The sequence below is a fragment of the Mauremys mutica genome, chromosome 3 (genome assembly GCF_020497125.1).
Source record: "Mauremys mutica isolate MM-2020 ecotype Southern chromosome 3, ASM2049712v1, whole genome shotgun sequence".
NCBI classification, from domain to species: domain Eukaryota; kingdom Metazoa; phylum Chordata; order Testudines; family Geoemydidae; genus Mauremys; species Mauremys mutica.
The window spans coordinates 47,019,813-47,037,732 of record NC_059074.1 but is presented as its reverse complement, the minus strand read 5'-3'; the positions used below and the strand labels follow the sequence as shown (position 1 = coordinate 47,037,732).

The window sequence follows — 17,920 nt, the reverse complement described above, 5'->3', positions numbered from 1 at the left end:
GCAAAACTGCTGACATGGCTTGTTGTCTCTTGTGATGAACAGGTTGATTGTTGGGATGCCCCAAATTGCGAAAATGGACTGCAGGAGACTGGCTTTAGCAACCTTTTGTGATTCAGGGAGAAATTTATGTTGAGGTAATCTGCCAGGTGATTCTGGATCCAAGGTAAGTGATCAGCCATGAGAGTACCATCTTCCCCAATGCAAAACTGCCAGAGCCTGATCACCTCCTAACACAACATGCTGGAGCATGCTCTCCTGTCTGTTCACATAAATATACGCCATAAGGATGTGCACTGCCAAGTCTCTGATATGATTTCAAAGGGCCTGATAGGCAGCGTAGATGGCAGAAGGCTCCAGGATATTGATATGCAGAGAAGCTTCCTGTTCAGACCATAGGCCTTGAACTTTCAGTGACCCCAAATGCACTCCCCAACCTGTCCAGTCCAGCCCAGGATTGGCTGAGGAAGTTGGACCACTTTGTCCAAAAGGATGAGAATTCAGATGATAGACCAGGGATCGGCAACATAATAAATAAAATAATAATAGGAGATATACCAATCTCCTAGAACTAGAAGGGACCTTGAAAGCTCATTGAGTCCAGCCCCCTGCCTTCACTAGCAGGACCAATTTTTGCCCCAGATCCCTAAGTGGCCTCCTCAAGGATTGAACTCACAACCCTGGGTTTAGCAGGCCAATACTCAAACCACTGAGCTATCCCTCCCCCCACCAGAGCAAGTACCCTGGCGGGCCAGTTTGTTTACCTGCCGCGTCCGCATGTTCAGCTGATCGCGGCTCCCACTGGCTGCGGTTCGCTGCTCTGGGACAATGGGGGCTGTGTGAAGCAGCGCGGGCCAAGGGATGTACCGGCTGCTGCTTCCCGGAGACCCCATTGGCCTTGAGCGGCAAACCGCGGCCAGTGGGAACTGCGATCGGCCAAACCTGCCCAGCCTGCCAGGGTGCTTACCCTGGTGGTACGTGTGCCAAAGGTTGCCGATCCCTGTGATAGACCAACTTCAGCCACATCTGAAGAGGATGCAGGTGCAGCCTGGCATATTGGTCTAGCTGTGTGAATGCAGCTATATGTCCTAGCAACTTCAGAGATACTTGGACTGTGGTTGAGAATTGAGAGTGCCTCTCCAGACATAGGTGGAATTACTTAGTCAACAGAAATGCCCTTGTAGCGGAGCAGCTGCCCCACTTCTGGAGAACAGAGGTTAAAAGCAGCCAATCTAGGCTGATTGGGGAAGCAGCCATAGCTGTGGCCAGCTCAATCAGGGCCCAGCTGGCCCTGATAAGAAGGCTGGGGGCCAGGAACTGGAGGAGTCTCACTCTAGCCCTGGAGTGGGAAGGGTTGGCTGCCTGGGAGCAAGGTACCTGAAGCAGAGCAGTGCTGGGAAGGGCAAAGGGAGCTGGGGAACTCCAGCCTGGTAAACCCCCAGGCCACAGGCCTTAGTGAAGGCCTACGAAGAGGTACTGGGGCTGCAGAGATACAGCCGGGGAATAGGAAAAGGCAGCAGGTCCAAACCCCCCTTTGCTAATGATGAGTGGCCATTACACTGCAGTCTGCCCCAGTGAACAGGGGCTAGATGATGACTGGAAGCAGCCACTGAGGCGAGGTGGGTTTAGAGAATTGGAGGTTCCCCTGGGAGGAGAGACCCAGAGAGTGGGGGTACTGCTGGGGCAGAACCCCAGGGTAAGGGGTACTGGGGTCCAGAAGGGACATGGGGGCCTGAGGCAGGTGAGCTACCAGCCAGCAGAGGTCGCTCCGAGATGGAATCAAGCTAATTCCCAGGGCAACCAGCGGAGTCGCTGTGCTGGTGAGTGCACCTCACTACAGCTCTCAAATGCTCTCAGGGCCCCAATGGACTTGATTCTTGGAGTTGGAACCAATGTTGACTTCTTGCTGTTTAGGATGAGACCTGAATGACTGAGTAGTAATGTGAAATGGACATGCCGGAGGACTTCCTCTCTGGACTTGCCGCTCAGTAACCAATAGTCCTGATACAGGAAGATATGAATTCCTCTTTTCCTGAGGTATGATGTTACCACAGTCATGGCATTTGGTAAAAACCCAGGGACCAAAAGACAGGCTGAAAGTCAGCATGGTATACTGGTAGTGCTGGCCACCTATGACAAACCTGAGGAACCTCCTATGGCTTGGAAGGATTACTAACAAGAAAATAAGTGTCCTGCAGGTTCAGGGCAGCTAACTAGTTGTGATTTAAGCTAGGGAGGATAGTTGTTAAGTTAGCCACACATATTGAAACTGTGGAGATCCAGGACAGGTCTCATCCCTTCGTTGGTCTTGCGGACCAGGAAATACCAATGCTTAGAACCTGCCCCCAGTGCTGCAGGGGAACCTCCTTCACAGACCACGGAGCCAGTAGAGACTGAACCTGCTAAAGGAGCAGTTTCATGTAAGACAGATCCCTGAAGATGGATGGGGTGGAGAGGACGGATGGAGAGGAACTATCTGGAATAACTGGATATGACAGTGCTTAGGACCCAGTTGTCCATGGTAATCAATTCCCAAACACCATAAAAACAAGGCAACATGTCCCTGAACAGAGGGGATGGAGAAGAATGGTTCAGTCCAATGGCTCAGTCCTGGACACACAAGTCAAAATGGGCAGTTGCTGGATACCGGGGGATGGAGGGACAGGGAGAGCTGGCTGGTTAGCCCAGAACCAGAAGATCTTCTTCTCTGCGATCTGTGGCCCTTCCAGGAATAGTTCTGCTGCCTTACAGGAAGGTAGGACTGTCCCTAAATAAATAAATAAAATAAAAAATCTGCAGGTGGTATTGCTGCTGTTGCTGACTGCTATAGTGGCGTCTCTCCAAAGCTGGAGTATACGCTCCTAAAGAACAAAGTAGCTTTTCAAGAGTGCAAGATTTTGTCAGTTTTCTCTAAAAACAAAACCCAGGCATCAAACGGTAAATCCCCGCCAGGGTCTGCTGAACACTGGGTGTAAATGACCAAATTCTGCAGCCATGAGGTCCTCCTCATGGTCACAGCCAATGCCATTGTGACGGTAGCTCCCATAAGGCTTTATGGGAGTATGACGTAACTGGAATAGGTTTTGTGCTGCCGGTGCAATGTAACATATCTCTGTAAAGGTTATGGTCTACTATATCTATTCATCCTATTTGTGCACATATATCATTTTGTACTCGAGGTTAAGAATATTGGCTGTATACTTGCTTGATTTCTAATAAGCTTTGTGAGGCATTTGGTCAGCTTCTTTAGGAAGGAATTTGCAAGGTTAAGTACCTGGTCAGGCAGCACTTGGGGAACAATGCATCTTGGAATTCTCCAATGCACATAAGAAGTCTTCCTGGAGACATAAGATACCATGTGCACAATGGCTTCTGCCTGTAAAGACCGAGTCATGTATGGACATGTGACTTGCCCAGGTGACTCCAGAATTCCATCTCCGAGCTGGATTTGCATAGGAGTGAGGAGGCGGGTCTCCACCCAGAAGAGAAAGTCTATTTAAACCCAAGAGAGACCCCTCCATTTTGTCTTCAGCTGGCTAAAGGAGCCTCTCAGCCCCCAGGATATTTGAAGGAAACTGGAACAAAGGACAGTAACTACAGGGGGTATGAGTGATTGCTGGACCCAGGCTAAAAGGAGATTAGTCTGTAAAAGGGAGCATTCTGGAACTGGTGAGGATGTTATCTGTATTCAGTTTGATTAGACAGATTTGCACATTTTATTTTATTTTGCTTGGTGACTTACTTTGTTCTGTCTGTTACTACTTGGAACCACTTAAATCCTACTTTGTGTATTTAATAAAATCACTTTTTACTTATTAACTCAGAGTATATATTAATACCTGGGGGAGCAAACAACTGTGTATCTCTCTCTATCAGTGTTATGGAGGGTGAACAATTTATGAGTTTACCCTGCATAAGCTTTATACAGGGTAAAACGGATTTATTTGGGTTTAGACCCCATTGGGAGTTGGGCCTCTGAGTGCTAAAGACAAGCACACATCTGTGAGCTGTTTTCAGGTAAACCTGCAGCTTTGGGGCAAGTAATTCAGACTCTGGGTCTTTGTTGGAGCAGACGGGAGCGTCTGGCTCAGCAAGACAGGTCCTGAGCTGGCAGGGAAAACAGGAGCAGAGGTAGTCTTGGCATATCAGGTGGCAGCTCACAGGGGGTTTCTGTGATCCAACCCATCATAGCCATAATTCTGGCTAAGACATTAAACTCTTTTGTGGAAGGTTCTGGCAACTTGTCTGAGATCTTAAACATGACCGCCCAATTGACAAAATCATATGTAGAGAGCAACGCCTGCTAGTCTGTGATGTGCACTTGGAGAACAGGAGGGATAAATCTTCCTTTCCATCAAGTCCATCCTTTTCAGTTCTTCATCCTTAGGCGTGGACTTATATCTTCCCTGTTGTGCCCTGCCATTTGCTGCAGTTACCACCAGAGAGTTAGGGGCCAGGTGGGAGTAGAAACCCTCAAAACCTTTTATGGGGAAAAAAAAGTATCGCTTCTCCAAACGCTTTAGTGCAGGAGGCAATGAAGCTGGATAATTCCAGAAGGCCTTTGCAGACTCCAAAAGGAGCCTCATTTATTGAGAGGGTTACTCTCCCTGGAGCTGATGATTAGAGGCTATTCAGCAGCTTATGAGTAATTCTCCTGTAGGAATCTTCCTGGATACCCAAGGTATTAGCCATACTCCTCTGGAGGTCCCAATATGACTTAAAGTCCTCTGGCACAAAGGAAGAGGAAAATTCTGGCACAGTAGAGTTGTCCAGGTAGGATGAGGAGGTGGTTTGGTGCACAAATGATGGATCCTATTCTTGCACCACAGGATCCAGTGGGAAGAGCCCCACAAGTCCAGGGTGAAAGGGCTCAGCAGTCACTTGCAGCTGACATGGTTTGGGAGCAGGAGCCACTATCAGTGATCTCATTTTGGAGCAAGTCAAGGAGTAGGACCTCATAGACCAAGCAATGTCCCAAAGACTCCAAGAAGGCCACTGGCCATACAGATAAGCCATTGGTGGCCAATAGGCACCAGGCCAAAAGCCCATGCCCTGACTGTGAGACAGATGTCAAATCTCAGTACCAATGGTGAGCCAAAGTTTCTCTCTGCTGCCTATCTGTTGATCCGGAGAAGTCTTGGAGATTCTCTGGGGACAATGAGGGAGTCCGCCCCAATGGAGCAAACAAATGGTCAGACTCTTCTGATGCCCAATATGGGGCAGCATCAGTGCTGAAGAGGAATGGGGGGATTGGCACCAGTGGTACCAAATGAAACACGCTCCCATCTGATTCTGGGAGAGGCGCCAGTACCAAGGCTAAGGGCAGTACTGGACTCAAAAGGATCTGCCAAAGAATGCACCAGCATCAATAGGACCTTCGGTGCTGGGCCCTGCATCAGCCTCTACTCTCCTGTCTGAGGCCCGGGCAGTGCAAGCTGTGGTGCTGATGAACCCAGCAGCCCTGTGATGCAACCAGAAGGTGACAATGGCACAACATAGGATGAGACGGTAGAAGCCATGGCACCAGAGAACTCCTGAACCAGTGGTGTGTCCAGGATTGAGAGGCAAAACAGGTCTGATGCTGCCTGATATGTCATCAGAGTGGAGACAGTCAGCGCTGGTGACAATGTCATTGGTATTGGACTCAGGCACCTCATGGCCAGAACCAGAGTGGATGGTACAGGCTCTTTCCCTATCATGGAGTGGTATCAGGGAACAGCGGGATGGACTGCTCCATCCCGTGTGCCGGACGGAGTATGGTGCCAGTCAGCACTCCTCTTAGAAAATGAGGTGGAGTCTGCCTGAGTGGTCCTTATTTGTTTTATGTCACCTCTTCCTCGTTGAACCAGAAGAGGGAGAACGACCCCTTTCTCTTTGGGGAAATGGCCAAGCCAAAGTGCAGTGACATCACTTGAAGGCGACTGCCAATCACACGAGGGCCTCCATTCTCATGGCCTGCTGCAGCAGGTGCTGCTTCAGCTGCAAGTGTCTTACCACCTAAGTCCTCTCTCAATGACGAAAGAGTTGTGCTCCATCTGCAAACATGTCTTTCACCGAGACACAAGCACCTTGTGTGAGAATCACTGTGGGGGATGGTCCCCCCCCCACATGATGGACAATGCTGGAACCCTGGTGAGGGCATCACACAGGACAGCCAGCTACTCTAATACCATACTAAATTTAACCTAATGTACTACTATATACAAGAAAAAAAATTCTCTCAGAAACTGAGACCAAAAGTACAAGGCGAAAAACACTACACAGAGTTCCAACTGAAGCCACTGAAAGCAGGGAGTGAGAGGGTCAGGGCAGTGCTGCCCTTGTATGGCTAGGGGAAGGGATAGGGCTGTGAGCACCTCCCCTACAGGTACTGCTGGGCAAAGTTCTTTGGTGCCAGTCCACTGGATGTGCACACACCTAAGTAGAATACACAGCTGCATCTACTTGAAAAATTCTATTATTGTTTCTGCCTGCCACCCCCACTCCCCTTTCTGTGCCTGCTAGAGGAAAATTGCCAGTTTCTTTGGCATTCAAAATATTCTTCCTAGCTATATAAACTGGACAAAGAATTTCCTCGTTGTAAGTTTCTCAAGTCTTCCTTTCAAACATTCAAATGTTTACAAGAAGGTTTAGTTTCAAATGATTATGTGCTGAGGGACTTACTTAAAGAAGTAACACATTTATTTTGATCCAATTTGAGTCTGTTCATTTCAGTTATCGACTTGCATCTGAATTCATTAGGTATATTAAACCTTTGTTCTGAACCTAAAGGCTATTCAGTTGTCTACATGGGATAAGTTAGCAGTCTTGGCCCAGTTCCTAGTGGACACAGACACACAATGCAGATACAATCAAAACTGACAACATTGTTTCAAGTCTCAACAGAGGTTTCAAGAATTTAATATATATGGAGACAATTGGTCTCATCTGTATGCCACAGTCCAGGAACACTGACAGTGGCAATGTGAGAAACCTTACGTGCAACTGTTCATGTTGTACATGCACTGTGTTTGAGAGACGACTTTCTCCAAAGTATGTTAAAACTGGTACTTTCCACAGTATTACATTCAGTTTAACAGAGTTTACTTAATTTAATAAAGCCAGTGTTCACTAAATTTAAGATGTAGCACAATAAAATGTACAGATAAAATCAATTCTAATATTTATCATATCAATTTTAATGATACAATAAAAAGCTACTGAAGCTTTCAGATTTTTATTTTATTGTGGTTTTATATATAGATATAAAACCTGCAAAGCACTTTAAAAGAATATCACTCTTCTTGTGTCATACATAAAACTAGTTTCATACTGTGCTTCTGAAAGTCTAGTGTGCATTTTGTTCTGTTTATTTTACAACTGGCACATTCAACTTTAAAAGGGAGAGCATGAGTTTCTATTGACTGCAATCCATCACTGCATCCAAAACAAGAGGTTTCCTTATGATTAAGTTAAAGTGTGAGTGCATTGTGTAATAAACAGTAGCAGTCTGGTCATTTAATCTCAACTCAGCATACAATAAAATAAACAGTTGTGCTTCACAAATTTGAATCCTGTGATATAAACATCAGTTTTCCTTTTTTTGTAAAATACCCCAAAAGTTAATTACTGCTTGAAATGAACACTTCCAAACAGGCACCATTGTTTTAATCTTGCTCTGCCCAAGGATTCTGTTTTCTTTTAAGACTAGTCTGACATACAAAACACATTAAGGCACAAGTGGGTAATACAAACAACAAATGAATACAACTGTCCATGAAACTCACGTTCTCTTCCACAAATACTAAAATATGTACCGATTAAGATAAATTTCTTTTTAAAAATGAAATACACCATTTTGTTATGAAACTCCTATACAAAATTTTAAAATTTACACCATCTGAGCTGCCAAAGAGTAAAAATTTATCCATTTTCCACATAAAACTATATTTCTCACCAGCATATCTAGCAACTGGGAAGAATATACCCCAGCATTTAGGAAAAATCGTATTTCCCCACATGTAAGACAAAAATATGGCACTACCTATACAGCAGTGTACTCTATTTATTAAAAACAAACGAAACTATTAAAAGTACAATATTGATTTGGAGATTATTGGTTCAATGCCTGGCTGAGATAAGGCACTTTCTTCCAGTGATCAGCACCTTCCACATACAAGGAGATGATGAATCAGGTTCTGGTTAAAAACAAAGGGGGCTGAATGACGTCCCAGAAGACGACAGGAACATTTCAACAGCAGGGGAAGACACAGGAGGTAAAACCTGGAGATGAAACTCTACACAGAAGTGGTCACTCTGTCAATGGCATTATTGACCTCGTTTTTGTTTGAATCCAGTCCTTTAGCAGCATTCATATCATTCCGTAAATTCTCCACTGTCTTTTTCATGTTCTTTAACTCTCCAGGATGTGGAGTGGCTCGCCTTAGAAGTGTTCTCTAAAAACAAACAGTGGAGTAAACGGTTTTGCTTTTGTCTTTTTGAAACACACACACTTTCAAGGTTTTAGCATTTAATACTAAATATTAGCTATAACATGATTTTAAAAAATCATTATGTTAATTTCATAGCTGCTTGTTGATGTAGTCAGTGAAAGAGGTCTTTTTTTGAGGGTGGGGGGGAGAATAGACTCTGCGCACAGAATTTTCCTAATCTGACCTGTTAATTTGAAAATCTCCATCAACAGAAGTTGAAAAAACAGTTCCCAATTGTGGGGGGGGGGGCGGGGGGGAAGGGGAAGAGTCCATGAAAGAACTATATGGGATTTTCAAAACTGCCTAAGTGATTTAGGAATTAATTCCACTAACCAAACAAAACAGATGCTTTTGAAAAATCCTACAGCACCTCTCTGTGGTGTGTCTCTATATTGCCAAGTAAATGTTTGTGTGATGTTCTACTCTCCTTCCATCATCAAGACATGGATTAGATTATGTTTTGCCAAACAGACACTGGGAATTTGGAGGGAAAGAGAAGGAACATTCCAATAGTTTATTTTCGGTAATTCTGTACCATCTACTAGAGAAGGATATGTCCTTATGTTGGCATATGTGCATGGAAAGTTGACAAAAGCTAAACGGAAAGATAATCTGCTTGCATAATTTGGATAACCAGTGAATTAGCTTTTAATTTTCTTTTTAAAAAATCTATACCACACTAAGTATAACAGCATGAATGTGTGTGCAAGTGCAGATGTATGTAATTTTCAAAAGAAGTGGTGTGTGTACTATTTACATTATTACAGTAGCACTAGTGAACTATAATGGGCATACATGGAAATTAATGACTAGCTGAATAAAACACTTTTGACTAGATCACAAAATGATTTTTTCCCCCCCAATATCAAAAGTGGATTGCTTCAGGGCAGTCTGTAAATCCTCAAGTAATGTCCTGCACTTGAATTTTTAATAGTGTTTCGAAGTGCCTGCTGTTCCCAATTCATTACAAGTGGATCAATAATAAGAGGTGGAAGTTTTAAAAGTTTAAAGGTTCTTATTTCACAACTTTATGTGGTTCAATTATGAAAAGTGACACCTTATTCAAAATTCAGTTCTGCTGTGTGCTGCCCCAGTCACCTGCTGCCTTCAGTGACCAAATTTAGTTTTACTACTTTTTACTCCAGTTAGCCCTGCACAAATGACACAACTGAAGGAAAGTAAACTAGATTATATTCCCCCTTGTGCAGTCCCAAAAGTTCCTTACTAAATTTCCATCAGCTACACCTCTGGAAACCAATAGGAGGCACTCACAGTTGGCACAGATGTCAGAGGGACTAATCTGATCTGCTAAACCCTTTACTCTTGGTTCTGAGAAGGACAGACTCTTCCTTGTCAGATCCCTAGTACAGTTTACAGGGCTGGTAGTAAGGAAAAACACATCTGTATACTTGTAAAATGAGCATATCTGATATGCAAGTGATTGTTAAAAAATACTGTCTGTTTCAAAGTCACTCTTCAGAATGAAGCCATACTGCTAGCACGTCTGGCGTGTTATAATTAAGATGCTCTTGAGTTAAAGTACAGATCTGAAAATCCCCATGTTTGGAGATTTTTTTAGATGTGTGTGTTTGAGGCTCACTTCAAATTAGGCTGAAGGCTAAGACTTCAGCATGCCTCTGAAAATCTGCATGCAAAATTGGTACAATCAGCAAGTTCGGGGGGACACTGAGAGGTCTGCAGAAAATTTGGCTCTAAAAGTCTCAATCTTTACATGTAGCTGCTGTTAGTGAAGCAAAGCCATTACAGGAGAAGCCTTTATTTCAAAGACCACCTCAAATTTTTGATTTCCAGGGAGTATGAAATGACCATTTTATGGAGGTCTCATAAGTACAGTGACAGATGCTCCCAATAGCCCTTCTTCATTTGGGTGGGAAACAGCATGCACCAATGTGCCACATGCCACCTGATTATGGACACTAAGTTGGTATCAATACCTATAGTCATGAGATGAAGGAGGGGTAATGAAAATGGGGGAAAGACAAACATGATGCGGGGGGAGGGGTAGAAAACTCAGTGTGGACCCATGTCAGAGTGTAATAACCCGCAGTTACTGCCTAAAGGACATAGGGTCAAGGCTTACACCTTCCACAGAGCAGAAGACGACCCTACTCCTATCCTGCTTTTGGAAAACTGGAAGGAACCATCCTAAAGAAATAAAGAAAAAACAGACTAACATTTTCACAGTAAGAGAGTCTTGTTTTAGCAGAACTGAAAGTTGTATTTGATTTAAGCAGATAAACAATACCAAATTTAAAAAGCCTTTTTAAACCACTATAAAACCAATATTTAACAGCTTTGCTATAAACATAGAAAATCTGCTACTACTGTTAAAAACTTGGAATGTTTAAGGCAAGATATAGACAGTTCAAACACTTTTTACTCTTTTGCATTTTAGTTACTACATGTGTAATAGCGTATGTTTGAGAAACGTACCATTTCATTATCCTCTTCATCTTTTTCATCTTCTAAAAAGCGGATTGAACTGATTCTGTTTACTGCACGCTCATTCCAGGTTTCATCTGACATTTCATTTACCAAGCTCTCAAACGCACCACATCGGGGCAGGTTATCTATTATAATGGAAACAAACAAAGCTGACCCTTCTCAAGAAAGAACAAGTTAACATATATTACGAGGACTTTGGGGTTTAATTCATTTCATTTTGCAGGGTTTGTTTTTAGAAATTTTTAACTTTTATATAGATGTCCAAAAATTGGGTGGGTTTTGGGGCTCTTTGTATATATTATACATTACTAATAACGTTACATGTTACAATGTATCCTACTGTAAAGAGTAATCTCTTGGTAATGTTACCTAGTGCACTTTAACTTTGCACTGTTTCAAACAGCACAACATTAAAATGCACTAGGGAACCTTTAGTGCACACAACCACCTCTGTACAGGCCAATTAATGTGCAACATGTTAGTGAATTTTAGACATCACATCCTTGTTTGCATTAGTATTCCATGTAGACAAGCCCTTAAATACAAGTAACCACTTCTGGCATTTTTCCAGTATTTATTGAATAAATACCAATTTCATTTTTTTGTACTGGAGGTGTTATCAGCTAAAACTGAATATTAGAAGACCTAATTATTTCCTACGTATCCCATGCAAAAATTCTACTGACCACTCACTTAGGCAAGCAATTTTATTTTTGACAGAAGAGAAAGATTGCTTGATAATGGAAGAACTGCCTTCATCACAAAGGAATATACAGTTTTAACCAAACACGTACACTCTACAGCTTTGGATTAACAATCTGTCTGACTACGAAATGTGCCAGAAGGTTTGTACCTAATCAATAGGCAACAGCACAATATTTATCAACCGTCTGTCATTGGCTGACATGATGTCATGTTAAACAAGTGTATGAGACAGTGGCTGGTAATCCAAGAAGTTGGACCCACTCCACTTATTTTATTTATGTAAGGACTGTGGTCTTGGCTGCCACCTATCAGTGACCCCCTCTTCTCTGATCAGCCTATCTAGGTTCCACTCTTGCCACCCCCAAGTTTACAAAAATCAGCCAGGCTCTCAAAAATCATAACGAGATTTTTTTAAAAATCATGATTTTTAAGCCAAACAAATAAGATCTTGATGCTTTATTTGTCTTCTGGTTTTTGACATTTTAGAATTCGCATTTTCAATCTTTGTCTCTGCAACTATGGGCACTAAAGGGTTGAGGTTTTTTGTTTTTGTTTTTAAATTAAATAGATTCTCATGAAATCCATGTGCCTCTTGGCGCTGGCCTTTAAGACAGACACCAAATATAGAGAATCACAATAAAATGGTGAGAACTGACAACACTGAGCTTCTCGTGTGTCCCCAATCACCACAGTATCTGAGTACCAATAAACAGCTGGTACCTTTGTGGGTATATCTGAACCTTCAGATATTGGGTTATCACAAAAGTGGCAACCCAGCAACCGATGCAAAGGACTCTAAAGATTCATAGACTTAAGGTCAGAAGGGACCATTATGATCATCTAGTCTGACCTCCTGCACAATGCAGGCCACAGAATCTCACGCACCCACTCCTGTAACAAACCCCTAACCTATGTCTAAGTTATTGAAGTCCTCAAATCGTGGTTTAAATACCTCAAGGTGCAGAGAATCCTTCAGCAAGTGACCCATGCCTCATGCTGCAGAGGAAGGCGAAAAACCTCCAGGGCCTCTGCCAATCTGCCCTGGAGGAAAATTCCTTCCTGACCCCAAATATGGCGATCAGTTAAACCCTGAGCATGTGGGCAAGACGCACCAGACAGCACCCAGGAAAGAATTCTCTGTAGTAACTCAGATCCCACCCCATCTAACATCCCATCACAGGCCTTTGGGCATATTTACCTGCTAATAATCAAAGATCAATTAATTGCCAAAATTAGGCTAGCCCATCATACCATCCCCTCTATAAAACTTATCAAGCTTAGTCTTGAAGCCAGATATGTCTTTTGCCCCCACTACTCCCCTTGGAAGGCTGTTCCAGAACTTCACTCCTCTAATGGTTAGAAACCTTCGTCTAATTTCAAGTCTAAACTTCCTAGTGTCCAGTGTATATATATTTGTTCTTGTGTCCACATTGGTACTAAGCTTAAATAATTCCTCTCCCTCACTAATATTTATCCCTCTGATATATTTATAAAGAGCAATCATATCTGAGCCCTTAAGGAACTAGCTACACATGAGAGAACAAAGCAAAAGAGAGTTCGTAATTTAACTGACCCCACCAATCCCTCACTTATTCTTTTAAAACTGTAATACGAAGTTACGGCACAATATTTACATTTGAGAGAAAGGCTTTTGCCCCCTTTTTGACAGGAAGGTGACATTCTAGGGATGATAATGCCTATTTTTTACATCTGCTATTAACTCACCTTGATCTTTTGAGTCAAGACTCAGAGCTTTTCAACTTTCAGCCTTACAACTCTGTTCCATTGCCACATATACAAGTTTGAAAAACAGATATCCACTTCGTACACATGGGCTCCACTACTGAGCTCTCATGGATTTTTAGGGGTAACAAGATTATTATGCTTGCTTACTTTGTATTTTAATTAAATAAATTCATGCTTATAACACGGATGTAGAGGGGAGGTAAGTCAATTTACTTACCAATTTACCCACTGGAGTTAAAATCTTTTGAGACAGTGAGTAGTGAATGGTAGAAGAGAAGCTCTTTAATGGTGAACAACTAAAATGTTATCTGTTACCAATGATTAACTGATTTTTATTTTTACTTTAACAAAAAATGATAAACTAAAGCTTTTTGCACAATGCTGTGGGATAAAGACACGAAACAGTAGATTTTTAAGATGACAGTTCTGCTGTATGTGGAAATTATTTTCAAAGTATACTATACCTTCGCAACTGGGTTCAGAAGGCATTTGAGGAAGTAACACACAGGTTAAAATTTTCTCTCCTGTTTCAGGATCTGTGTCAGTCTGGAACATCAGCAAAGGTTGGGACTGGTTATCAGACAACCACAAAGCCTTCAGCTTTAAGGAAGTCAGCGACAGAGGAAGATGTATCAGCCTAATTTAAAAAGAAATGGAAAGTCTGAAATTTCAGGCCAGTTTCTAAGAGACTTAATAAATCAGCCTGCCCAACTAGGCGGTGAACCAGTTGCACACGTGCATATGGTTTGATTTCAAGTAAAAATAGAGATGACTCAATGAACTGGCTAACCATCTCATTTTATACCTTGTATCCTGGCCTGTTCTACTTAATCTGGAGCAGGGAATGGTTGGTGTGTGTGTGTGTGTGTGTGTGTGTGTGTGTGTGTGTGTGTGTGTGTGTGTGTGTGTGTGTGTGTGTGTGTGTGTGTGTGTGTGTGTGTGTGTGTGTGTGTGTGTGTGTGACCACAATGGGGCCTTTATTTGTGCAACAATACAAACAACAAATAAATGAACCCAAAACACCACTGCATAACATGAGATCAGTAAGCCAAGCTTTTATTCAGATAAAAATGTAACTTCTGTTGTCTTAACATTTATATGATTAACTTGATTGTTAAACTCCCCATTCTGAAGGATCAGCTGGCATTAATGCATCAATTCACCAGACTTCACCTGACGCCAAGATCTCTTTGTTCTAATTTAAAGTCAGAAGTACATAAAGTGAAAAAGTTAGGAGACTTTTCTGTTTCTGGCTGAAGAAAACCTGAAAGTCATGATTGAAATCCTATATTTTTATTTGCATTTGTCACAAAGGTAGCTTTGATACACATACGTGTGCTCAGTATTGGCAGGGTTTGGAACTACATTTGGCCAGAGGGCAGGAACATATTGCCAATTTCAAAGTATTGGGACTAGTGAAATTGGAGTGTAAGCTTTTTTTTGCTGCTTCATTCTAAGACATCTAATCTACATGTCTTGACGTAGTATGAAACAAAACCAGTACAGCAACAGGACACTATAAAAATCTCTCACCTGTTTCCAGCTACATCCAGGACATGCAGTTCAGTGGCTTGTGAAATCTCAGAGGGAATTCGAGATAATCTGTTGTCACGCACAGAAAAGACATTAAGACTGCAGCACCCCCCAATCTATATTAAAAAGAGAGGAAAACTATTTTTGTTGCAGAACCGTATTGTAAGAAAGGCATGTCGCATAGCTCGCACAAGATGTCACAGCACATTCAAATTATAATGGCTTCAAGTCACAGACTGCAAATTAATGAGACAATATTAATGAGATAAGAAGAGATCTCTAGCCAGTCTCTTTTAGTACTTTTATGAACAATAAGCTTGTAAAACTATAAATTTCATTATTCAGAACCAAAGAGGTCAAGATTCAGCCTCACCTGTTCCTGCCTTCAGCCCCACGACCAATTATCTCAGCTGCACAGGTCACCTGTATGCTTCTCCCAGCAAGTGTTAGTTTTTATCCCTCAACCTTTTCTAACCTTGTATTTCAATGTTAACATTCTTGGATTGTTTTTGTACCTCATCCCAAGCATAACAGAGCTCTGGGCAATATAAAATGTTAACTAAATCAGTCAGCTCTTAACATTTGTTGAGATTGCGGTCACTAGAGTCAGCAACTAGCAACAGTGTGAGACAAAGTAATGAACGTCTTACAAATGTCTTTGGTATAGCTCAAACAGTGACACCACTGTTTTATTAGACGTTTCCAAAACTCAACCCCTCTTTCCCATACAAGCTGCCTAATCTACTCTAATATCCTCTGCCTCCAGCCTTTTTCCAGATGTGATCATCTACCTCCCTCCACCCTGCCAACTAAGTTAACCTCATCCACAGCATTCCACATGGGTAATGTATTCTCTGTTCATCACAGATACACGTTTCTACACCCTGACTTTGATGTAAAATACATTTTCACATAAAATGCATAGTTAAAAATAGCATTAAATTGGTAAAATCCAGCTTCAGTGACCTTTGCTCTGGATGGCAACTACTGATAACAAGAGTACTGAATTAACGCAGCAGAAAGCTTCTTTATGCAACTGACTGGTTGTTTTCCTTCAGATGAGAACCTTACTTACCTCGGGGTTGCTAATCTTCTATATGTTCACAAACCAGTATTGCTAATTTCGTATCCTTTTAAAAAATGAACAAAAATCCCTCTTACTTTAAAGTACATTTCTTTCCCCTTAATCCATGTATTTGACCAAAATATCAGAAGCCTTTTGAAACTTCCAGCTCAAGTTGATATAAAACCTGACTGCATTAGTAAAAGCAATTGATGTGGATTCTAGTCTAAAAAGTAAGACTCCTACACATATACACACACACACACACAAATTAAGTAGTTTAATAATATTTTATTATTTAATTAATTTTTTCTCTCTCACACTAACAATATATAATTTATATTATCCAGGATGCCTCCCCTTTCTCTTCAATATGAAGTATTTTCTGTAGTCAGCACCACCAACAACCCCACTCTCTTGCTAAAAGAGTAGGCTCCTTTGTAAGCAATAATATGGTTCTTGCATTACAAACAACATTCAAAGCTCTTAAGTAATTTGAGGATCCACACTCAAAGATTTTGTGTTAGTACCAACTAGCTATCAGAGCAAGTTCTACCTTGGCCAAAGCTAGACAATAATAAAAGAGCCATCTAAAATTTCGTTTTAATGTTCTGATCATATGCATTTTACCCACTATTTCCTTTCTTCTTGGTAAACAAAAGGGTTTAACATATTGGATTAAAAAACCCTATCCAAAAACAAATAAAACAAACATCCTTCGCCTTCATCTACGTTTACATATATTTTCATGGAAGAATGCAGTATTTAACTATACTAGAAATTGGCATTTAAAGCATAAGCAAAAGTTTTAAAATTACAATTCTTCTGCTAATTACTTTATTTCACCACCTCTTTGCAGCATCAAGTGACCACTCACTCAAATTCTTAATTAAGTTGTCTTGACAAATTCACAACATATAAGGTGCCATTTAGAAAAAAAAACCAAATCTATTCAGTGTCTAATTGGTGCGTCTAATATGAGGAGCTGTGAGGACAACAGCTACAGTTAGTGAATGTTAGATGAGCTGGCAAGTGATGACTCACCATACACAAAGTGGTTGTTTTTCTATGAATGAAGTTTAAGTAATTCAATCTTGGGAGCATGAGGATCTGAACAATTTTGCCAGACAAACAGAAAAAGCCATGCAGCCCTGTTGGGATACCCCAGTAAGCTGGAAATTTCTATACTTTGACAATGAAAAATGTGCAGTGGAGCCAGCTGGTTTGAGTCATCATGCATTTAAAGCAGTTAAATGAGAGGTAATAGAGCAACTGTGGACTGAATAATATTTAAAAGGTTACAAGTTTACCTGACTCAATTTTCCAAGCAGCTAACAATTAAGAAAACACAAGAGACATTCATTTGATTTATTCTTCATCATCTGTACTGAATGGACCGCACTATGCTAAAAATGGAGACAAAACATAAATCCCATCTCCCCTAAAGACTGCCAAAATTCACGTGGTTGCTGCTGCCTTCAATTACTTTATCATGAACCATTCATCAGAACATGGTCTAATAAGAGTCATGATTTAACTCACAAGTCCAGACCATTTGTATTTCATAAGAAAAAATTACACAGACAAAATACTGGAAGCTGTTTATGAAACTATGTTCTTCCATGGGGGAGACAGTGTATATTGAGCAATTAACGTTAGGGGAAGACTGTATGACAGGATGAATGAGTCATTTGGAAGATAAGTATTTGCTACTATGTCAAGAAAAGAATGCATCCACCCAGCATTGTAGGAAGACTCCAGGACCAAAACACAAAGCCGTTGAGGCAGACTGCATGTACTAAATAGCATACCGAAAGAAAAATATGCCACTGTGCCCACTATGAAGTAATGCAATACCAGAACACTGTACTTTACTTGGCTGCCCGTCATTAATTGACGAAGAGCCAGGGACTCAGGCCAGGCTTTTGTTGGTTTGGCA

General features: G+C 41.6%; 1 protein-coding gene across 1 annotated transcript in view; it reads right to left on the bottom strand.

Annotated features, from left to right (window-relative positions):
- Positions 1-6,693: 6,693 nt before the first annotated feature.
- LRRC1 (leucine rich repeat containing 1) overlaps positions 6,694-17,920 on the bottom strand; it is a 106,053-nt gene continuing 94,826 nt past the window's right edge. The window contains exons 11-14 of the mRNA XM_045011548.1: positions 14,919-15,034; positions 13,850-14,022; positions 10,923-11,059; positions 6,694-8,432 (exon numbers count right to left, since the gene is read on the bottom strand). Coding sequence (XP_044867483.1) covers positions 8,274-8,432; positions 10,923-11,059; positions 13,850-14,022; positions 14,919-15,034 — 585 coding nt within the window. The 3' untranslated portion in view covers positions 6,694-8,273. The remainder of the gene's footprint in view (positions 8,433-10,922; positions 11,060-13,849; positions 14,023-14,918; positions 15,035-17,920) is intronic.